The following is a 10,068-nucleotide window of genomic DNA, read 5'->3' on the forward strand; positions in this document are numbered from 1 at the left end:
TATCGATTGGAAAGTCATCTCATTCCTAGACGCTTCAGCCCAAATGCGCTATTCAATGAAAGGCACATTGTAAACAAAAGCACTGCACTTTATTTTTAAAGATATTTTGCACTTGAGCAGACATCCGCAGCGTTTAACGTGAATGTGATCTCCGCACGTGTCAGGGAATTGCATTTAAAAAGGCGTACTGTCAACCAGTGCGGTGGGTTTTGTCGACAATGCGCCTTTGATTGAATTCCTGGTCTCTGTCTTCTTTTTATATTGTCACTACAGACCCTGGTTCGATTCCAGGCTGTATCACAACCGGCAGTGATTGGGAGACCCATTGGGCTGCGCACAATTGGCCCAGGGTCGTCCGGGTTAGCGTTTGGCCGGGGTAGGCCATCATTGTAAATAAGAATTTGTTCTTAACTGACACGCCTAGTAAAATAAAGGTAAAATTATTAAAATTTATATTTTGCTTCTCTGTATTCTATTCGATGGTAGAAAATGGACCACAACTACCTGTGTGTTTATTGGGTTGGTGAGGGAAGAGTTGCGGGCCTGAGAGCCATGATGAGAGAACTAAGGTCATAACATAACTAGCCCCGCCCCCTCATCTTTCCCTATGGAATTATTCCTTTGTTTGTCTTTTTCCTTTGTTTTGTTTACAACCCTTATAGATGTACAATGATGTCGTTAGAGTGTAGAATCCCAACTTGGCATGATGTATTAAGTCATCACGTGTGTTTTTTGGTTAGGGTTAAATTAGGGTGAGCACAACACAATACAGTTATGGGGGGGGGGGATTTTATTGTGTATTCCTTGCTAACCTGTGTTTGTGTGCAAATATCCTGCAAACCAAGGTGAACAGAAATGGTCATCCTTCATCGTTCTTTCCATACAGTTTATTGTCCACATTGTGGTGACATGCTCATGCCTCTGCATTGATCCACAGAGGATAAAAGTGCTGATATTCATCTCTAAGCTCGGTCAAAAACAAACAGAGACAGGCACTTGTTTGATTCATGGCCTTGTATCACCCTGAGGAGAAAAGGGAGGTGGATAGAGAACTGTCAGGTTTAACGAGTGCTAGCTGTATGTGTCAAAGATCAGCCTGGTCTCATAGATTAGATGTAACATAGTAAATGTAAATCCGAGACGCTCAAATTTGTATGATATATGTTAATATATATATATGTTACGTTTGGTATGGTTACATAAGACAGAAGGTTACTGTAAGGCGATTGGTCAGAGTGGATGGGTGGCGTATGACGTGAACGTCTAGCAACCCACAGGTTGTATGTTCCAATCTCATCACGGACAACTTTAGCATTTTAGCTAATTAGCATGTTTGCAGCTACTTACCCCTTTTTAGCTACTTTGCAACTACTCAGCATATTAGCTAACCATTCCCCTAACCTTAACCCTTTAACCTAACTCCTAACCCTAACCCCTAGCCTAGCTAACGTTAGCCACCCGGCTAACTTTAGTGTTCGCCACCTAGCTAACGATAGCCACAACAAATTGGAATTCGTAACATATTATACAAATTGTAATTCGTAACATATCACACGAAATGTATGATGGACATCCACAAATTAATACATACCATACGAATTGGAGTGTCCCATTTTTACATTTACTATATGTTACCTCTACCCCTGAGTCCAGGTTGCAGACATGGGTTACACAGAGAAAAGCTCCATGGTTAGGGCTGTTAAGTGTCTCAGGTAAGGCCTGAGCCAAGGCTATATAGTCCTCTCTGTGCTGTTGGGAGGGCTTTGTTGGGTGTTTAATACTTAATAACTCTTGGAAAACAACAACAGTACAATACCACACCCATCTTTTACATTATTTTCTAATAAAGCCACACTCCTATGTTTTTCATAGTTTCTGTCTGTGTTTTGTGTGGAGGTCCCAGTCTGGTTGGAGGAGTGGCGGATGATGAGGAGGGGGTGTTCAGTCGAACAGCTTGGCTGCTATGGCTTTYCCGTCGTACTTGGAGTTCTTGCCGTTGAACTCGGAAGGCAGGATGTCGGCGTCAAACTCCTTGTAGTAGTTGTCCAGCTCGTCTCCGTGYACAAACACCTGATTGGCAGACAGAATGTTGGACCTATGAACTAAAATGTTCTCACCAAATGTTATTTGTATTCATATATTTACCGTTACCTGTATATTACCGTTTGATTAAGAACCCATTCACCTTGTTATTTAGTTACATAAGGCAGGTAACCTAGTGGTTAGAGTGTAGAGGTTGGCAGGTAACCTAGTGGTTAGAGTGTAGAGGTTGGCAGGTAACCTAGTGGTTAGAGTGTAGAAGGTTTGCAGGTAACTAGTGGTTAGAGTGTAGAGGTTGGCAGGTAACCTAGGGTTAGAGTGTAGAGGTGGCAGGTAACCTAGCGGTTAGAGTGTAGAGGTTGGCAGGTAACCTAGTGGTTAGAGTGTAGAGGTTGGCAGGTAACCTAGTGGTTAGAGCGTTGGGCCAGTAACCGAAAGGTTGCTAGATCGAATCCCCGCGCTGACAAGGTAAAAATCTGTCGTTCTGCCCCTGAACAACGCAGTTAACCCACTGTTCCTAGGCCGTCATTGTAAATAAGAATTTGTTGTTAACTGACTTGCCTAGTTAAATAAAGATAAAAATTAAAATAAAATGTGTATTTACCGTTACCTGTATATTACCGGTTGATTAGGAACCCATTCACCTTCATTATTTGTTGTTGATTCATATAGTTTTATGGTGTAACTCATGAGATATAAGACATTTCCCCCATCAAATCCCATGTTTTCCCCATTCTTTAATCACCTCTGTCTCTCTGTCTCTCTCTAAAAATGATTAATTAATTCTTTCATGTTCTCTCTCAGGGCCTGTTTCACTCACTCTCTCCAGCAGCTTGCCCTTCATGAGTGGCTTGACCACGTTGTAGGTGGTGGTGAAGTACCAGGGCTGGTGGATGAAATGGACCGCTTTGAACCGGGCCGGGAAGGAGTCCTGAAACACACAAGTGGAACAGAGGGTCAGAAGAGTTACAGATCTCACCACCACTATGGCCATAAGCATCCTCATCGCGAGTAACGGATCTCACCACCACTATGGCCATAAGCATCCTCATCGCGCGAGTAACGGAAAGGGAAAGTTGAAACTGTTGAACTTTGCCAAAAAGAGTTCAGCCCATTTAGGTCGAACAGATTGTCTGATATTTCTAAAAACAGCAACGACCACTTTTACCAGAGAGTAAATGAATGTCTGAAGGGAAAATGGTAAACATGTAAATGAATGTGCTGCGTGAGTAGAATCAGATCCCACCTCTACCACCAATGGCGCAGGTAAAGTTTTCAGGCCCATAAAAATAGAATTCAGGCCATCATTGGAAAGAAAATCCATTGGTTTAAAAATGATTAAATGGATTAAAAATCCATTATTTTGTATCCTAATAAGGTAATGTTCTGTTCAGTATTCCCTCGGCATGTGTTTGTGAAAGCGACCTGCAACATGTCCACCATCTTCTTGAGCTCAGTGGGTTTGATGCCGGAGGCCTGCTGCATGGTGAAGCCCTTGAAGTTCTCAATGATGCAGAAACCGTTGATCTGAGTCTCCTCGTTCTCTAGCAACTTCTCCAGGATTACACAGTAGGCACGGAGGATCTGGTGAACACACACACARASWRASWCACACACARAYTCACACACARARAMWCASACACYRATAGTCACACAKKKKWKYRWKKKKYMTMMRKAKKWTTRKYYAYWKWTTTTAAAAAACGACACCACTCTCTTGATTATGATTTTCAATAATCGAAGCTTTGTTTTAATTGTCTTTCACAGCAACATGACTTAATAGACCACACACTGGGTCATAGGTTTCAGGCCAGAAAGACAATTAAAACAAAGCTTCTATTATTGAAAATCATAATCAAGAGAGTGGTGTCGTTTTTTTTATTTTACATTTTTATGTGATCTCTTTTTGGTTCCAAGCACCCTTTTTACTTGTCTACACAAATGCATTTAGAGTTTTAAAAAAAAATGTATATTTTGAGCATGTTCCCCCTCCTTTACTGAACGTGAGCGAGGCCTTTTGKTAACCACAGATATTTCAATTTAAATTCAAGTTATTATTTATCAAGGGCTTGTCCACCTGATTACAATTATCAATAACTCCCATTGCTGCTGTATGTCTATGAAAACATTGCTCCTGCCATGTTTTAGTGCCTTGTGGGGACCACCAATGTATTTCAAATGGGTGCATTGTGGGGGCCCAGGCCCCCGCTAGACACCTCGTCGAAGGTGATCTCTTCGTAGTCCCAGTTCTCGATGTTGAAGAGCAGCACGATGCGGCCGTACTTGTCTCTGCTGGACAGGATGCCTGGGTAGCCGGCCTCGATGGTGCTGCGGACAGCCTCGGGGGTCAGGTTCTCAAACAGCTCAGGGTAGTCTCTCCTGAAGCGCACGTAACCTGAACACGGACACAGGGTCATCAACATCAGATAGACTCCGTGCCATGTCAGGAGGAGTTAAGCAGACAGGAAGWTCAACACATATATGTTGCTTGGTTGGGTTTAATCAAACTGTATATTTCCTTCCAATGGCAATGTTTAAAATGATCATGTGCGTAGCTGACTTAGCCTGGTCCCAAATATTTGTGTGCTCTCTTGGCAACTCCAACAGTACTTGGCTATACAGCAACATAMTGGGGTGGCAGGTAGCCTAGTGGTTAGAGCATTGGGCCAGTAACCYAAAGGTTGCTAGATCGAATCCCCGAGCTGACAAGGTAAAAATCTGTCGTTCTACCCCTGAACAAGGCAGTTAACCCACTGTTCCTAGGCTGTCATTGTAAATAAGAATTWGTTCTTAACTGACTTGCCTAGTTAAATAAAGGTAAAAATATATATATATTTGGGACCAGGCTATTATAGCGGCCTGTCATTGAAAGTTAAAGCAATTTTAACACAGCTTTAATGAAATAGACAGAACACTTCCCCACTGATATACAGTACAGTAGTTTGTAGGGACCCACCCTTCATGAGGTCAAAGGCTCGGGGCACGTCGTATTTCCTGGCGCGGATGAAGCGGACCAGCATGCCGTCAGGCTTCTCTCTGAAGGTTTCCAGCACCCCCTTGGCCAGGTCGTCCCCAGCATCCGCCGTCTCCTTGATTATTCCCCTCAGCTCCTTGACCGCCAACGCCCGCTTCTCGTCTGTCTCATTCAACTCATCCTTGGCCTGTAGGGAACCAACAACCAAGTCWACCTCGGAACCGGATGAGGTCTACAACCTCGGAACCGGATGAGGTCTACAACCTCGGAACCGGATGAGGTCTACAACCTCGGAACCGGYTGAGGTCTACAACCTCAGAACACACACACCTTCACAGTCGTGAAGAGYGCARGGCAGTGCCTCTTCCCCCTCAGAAGACTGAAAAGATTTGGCATGGGCCCTCGGATKCTCAAAAAGTTCTACAGCTGCACCATCGAGAGCAGCGTGACTGGCTGCATCACCGCTTGGTATGGCAAATACATCTCCATTGACCGRAATGCGCTACAGAGGGTGGTGCGGACAGCCCAGTACATCACTGGGGCCGAGGTCCCTGCCATCCAATACCTCTATATTAGGTGTTGTCAGAGGAACACCCGAAAAATTGCCCGACCCCAGCCAACCAAGCAATAAGACTACTAAATAGCCAGACTGCTAACTAGTCAATCAATGGTACTATCTGCACTGAGCCTACGCACACACTCACTAGACTATAGACAGTGCATTCGAAAAGTATTCAGACCCCTTGACATTTTGTTACGTTACAGCCTTATTCTAAAATGGGTTAAATAAAACTATTTCCTCAGCAATCTACACACAATACCACATAATGACAAAGCGAAAACAGGTTTAGACATTTTTGCAAATGTATTAAATATAAAAAAACAGAAATACCTTATTTACATAAGTATTCAGACCCTTTGCTATGAGACTCGAAATTGAGCTCAGGTGTATCCTGTTTCCATTAATCATCCTTGAGATGTTTCTACAACTTGATTGGAGTCCACCTGTAAAAAATGTAATTGATTGGACATGATTTGGAAAGGCGCATACCTGTCTATATAAGGTCCCACAGTTGACAGTGCATGTCAGAGCAAAAACCAAGCCATGAGGTCYAAGGAATTATACGTAGAGCTCCGAGACAGGATTGTGTCGAGGAACAGATCTGGGGAAGGGTACCAAAACATTTCTGCAGCATTGAAGGTTCCCAAGAACACAGTGGCCTCATCATTCTTAAGTGGAAGAAGTTTGAAACCAAGAATCTTCCTAGAGCTGGCCGCCTGGCCAAACTGAGCAATCGGGGGAGAAGGGCCTTGGTCAGGGAGATGATCAAGAACCCGATGGTCACTCTGACAGAGCCCCAGAGGTCCTCTGTGAAGATAGGAGAKCCTTCCAGAAGGACAACCATCTCTGCAGCACTCCACTAATCAGGCCTTTATGGTAGAGTGGCCAGACAGAAGCCACTCCTCAGTAAAAAACACATGACAGCCCGCTTGGAGTTTGCCAAAAGGTACCTAAAGGACTCTCAGACCATGTGAAACAAGATTCTCTGGTCTGATGAAACCAAGATTGAACTGTTTGTGTCACGTCTGGAGGAAACCTGGCAACATCCCTACAGTGAAGCATGGTGGTGGCAGCATCATGCTCTGGGGATGTTTTTCAGCGACAGGGACTGGCAGACTAGTAAGGATCGAGGGATAGATGAACGGAGCAAAATGCAGAGAGATACTTGATGAAAACCTGCTCCAGAGCGCTCAGGACCTCAGACTGGGGCGAAGGGTCACCTTCCAACAGGACAACGAACCTAAGCACACAGCCAAGACAACGCAGGAGTGTGTGTAGATTGATGAGGGGGAAAAAAACGATTTAATWAATTTTWMAATAAGGCTGTAACGTTAAAAAATGTTGGAAAAAGTCAAGGGGTCTGAATACTTTCCAAATGCACTGTATACAAACCATGTACACACTCACACACACTGCATTGACACTCCCACACAAAACCCACACACATTCACATACACACGCACACACATAACACACACCGACACAACACAAACACACATACACATTACACACACTCACACACACACTTTTACGCTCATCATTTGCTGCTGCTACTCTGTTCTTTATTTTATTATTATTTTACTATTATTATTATTATATTATCTATCCTGATGCCTAGTCACTTTACCCTGCCTTCATGTACATATCTACCTCAAATACCTTATTATTATCTATCCTGATGTCTAGTCACTTTACCCTGCCTTCATGTACATATCTACCTCAAATACCTTATTTTTATCTATCCTGATGTCTAGTCACTTTACCCTGCCTTCATGTACATATCTACCTCAATACCTTATTATTATCTATCCTGATGTCTAGTCACTTTACCCTGCCTTCATGTACATATTCTACCTCCAATACCTTATTTTATTTATCTAATCCTTGATGTCTAGTCACTTTACCCTGCCTTCATGTACATATCTACCTCAAATACCTTATTATTATCTATCCTGATGCTCTAGATCTCACTCCTTTACCCTGCCTTCCATTGTACATGATCTCACCTTATCTCTTATTGAATTACCTTTATTATCTATCCTGATGCCTCTCACTCACTTTACCCTGCCTTCATGTACATTATCTTACCTCAAATACCTTATTATTATCTATCCTGAGTGCTAGTCACTTACCCTGCCTTCATGTAATAATCTACCTCAAATACTTATTATTATCTATCCTGATGTCTAGTCACTTTACCTGCCTTCATGTACATATCTACCTCTAATACCTTATTATTATCTATCCTGATGTCTAGTCACTTTACCCGTGCCTTTATGTACATTATCTACCTTATATTATTAATCTATCCTGATCTGATCTCTTTACCCTGCCTTCATGTACATATTTACTACACTGTACCTTATGTCATTTCTATCCTGCCATGCCTAGTCACTTAACCGCACTATGATACTCATGTACATATCATACCTATTATTATCTATCCTTGATGCTAGTCACTTTACCCTGCCTTCATTGACATATCTACCTTTATTATTATCTATTATCCTGATGCCTAGTCACTTTCTCACGCTGCCTTCTGTACATATCTACCTCAAATACCTTATTTATTATCTATCCTGATGCTAGTCACTTTACCCTGTCACTCTCCACATATAACATATTACCTTCCTTATGTACCTCTCAAAATATAGTATCGTGAATCCTTGATGACACATAGTCCTTTACCCCTGTCCTTCATGTACATATCTACCTCAAATACCTTATTATTATCTATCCTGATGCCTAGTCACTTTACCCTGCCTTCATGTACATATCCACCTCAAATACCTTATTATTATCTATCCTGATGCCTAGTCACTTTACCCTGCCTTCATGTACATATCTACCTCAAGTACCTGGTACTGCTACTCCCTGTATATATATATTTCCATTCTTTTGTATTTAATTTTATTCTTCTTGTGTCATTATTTCACGGTAATGTCTACACCAGTTGTATGTGATTTGATTTGTGGTTGCACTTGAGTTTGTAGTTGGGCTTAAGATGTGAAGTGAATCTACAGTGTGAGGCTTGTGAGAGAGTGACCACAGACCTTCTGCACTGTGTGGTCAGGCAGCTTGGCGCAGGGTCCGAACACGGGACCGTGGTCCTTGACCGTGAGGCGCTCAAGCTTGGCCCTGAGAGCCTGCTCCTCCTCCGACACCATACGGAACGTTCCACTCTGGGTAGAGAGGGGGGGGGGCAACCATGACTTGCCAACAAAAACACCATTAGCTCACAAGACTACCTTACAAAAAGTAGGTTTAAACCTAGTTTAATCCAGGGCGTAAGCCCAAAAACTCAATCCAAAAGGAGGCCTGTATCTATGGGCTTCAGTGTTAGCGTTGGCTAATCTCCCTCACATGAGCGCAGCAAGGCCTGGTAAACCTGTGACCTGAGATCTGCGATTAGAGGTTAATGCTAGCGATTGACGGCATCCAGTGCTAATGTGCCTGAGAAATGTGGAACTGCCATTGTCCATGGCGTATGTCGTTATGTGGTGTTGGAGTCCTAGAAACACAATCTATAGAACAGATATCCCCATTCAAGTCAACGTTCCCTGACGGCCGGGCTGTCTGGCGGCCATATTGAGTGTCATTCTGTTTCTGCTGTTTGACTAACCATGATGTGAAACGCAAAGGAAGAATATAATGACAGAGTAAGAGTATCTATTGTGGATTACATCCTCCTAAGGACCTTGATGGTAGATTGTTTCTGCTCTGCAATGGATGAAAAATAACCACCTGAACAGAACTTGTCAGAACTGACTCTTAAGTTCAACATGTCTCTACATTCATCAGACTTGATACTTTTGACATTGATCTGCAATTACAAACACCACTGAATGTGTTTGAATTATTGCAGTGGGGCATGTAAGCCTGTTGCACACCAAGAGAGGAGATGTACTTACCARGACAGCCATTTCTTCAGTTGTTTAGAGCCGCTACGTACTCACTGGAAAAAAAGATGGATTTGATTATTCACGGTTGGAGAACATTGGATTCCAGGAAAACTTGAAAAAATAAAACAATGAATTTATTGTGCTCCAGGCTTACGCTCCATCTCAACCCCCTCAGCATTTGTTACACTTCAGCTCCTACACATTGTTTTTTCATCTCATTCTCCTTCTATTTTTAGGTTACCTACATTTCAGGATAATTTCCCYGAAGTACATGTTTTGATCCAGCTGCCAACAAAACATATCTACGTTTTCTAATTCTATATGTCCCAAATGGCACCCTATTCCCTATATAGTGCACTACTTTTGACCAGAGACTTATGGGACTTGGTCAAAAATAGCTCACTACGTAGTGAATTGGGTGCAATTTGAGACGCAGGACTGTTTGAAACAGTGATGACATTCATACAGTCCATTATCTTTTTTACTACATTGTTTACAATTCTGTGTATTCTTTATATAGCAGGCTGTATCTAATACAACACCAGACTCTTATATAGCAGGCTGTATCTAATACAACACCAGACTCTTATATA

General features: G+C 42.6%; 1 protein-coding gene across 1 annotated transcript in view; it reads right to left on the reverse strand.

Annotated features, from left to right (window-relative positions):
* Positions 1–777: 777 nt before the first annotated feature.
* rlbp1b (retinaldehyde binding protein 1b) overlaps positions 778–10,068 on the reverse strand; it is an 11,558-nt gene continuing 2,267 nt past the window's right edge. The window contains exons 2-8 of the mRNA XM_023998884.3: positions 9,485–9,528; positions 8,627–8,755; positions 4,994–5,198; positions 4,254–4,432; positions 3,466–3,624; positions 2,861–2,971; positions 778–2,070 (exon numbers count right to left, since the gene is read on the reverse strand). Of these exons, the coding sequence (XP_023854652.1) occupies positions 1,942–2,070; positions 2,861–2,971; positions 3,466–3,624; positions 4,254–4,432; positions 4,994–5,198; positions 8,627–8,755; positions 9,485–9,496 (924 nt within the window). The 5' untranslated portion in view covers positions 9,497–9,528 and the 3' untranslated portion in view covers positions 778–1,941. The remainder of the gene's footprint in view (positions 2,071–2,860; positions 2,972–3,465; positions 3,625–4,253; positions 4,433–4,993; positions 5,199–8,626; positions 8,756–9,484; positions 9,529–10,068) is intronic.

The sequence above is a fragment of the Salvelinus sp. IW2-2015 genome, linkage group LG13, assembly GCF_002910315.2.
Source record: "Salvelinus sp. IW2-2015 linkage group LG13, ASM291031v2, whole genome shotgun sequence".
Lineage (NCBI taxonomy): Eukaryota > Metazoa > Chordata > Actinopteri > Salmoniformes > Salmonidae > Salvelinus > Salvelinus sp. IW2-2015.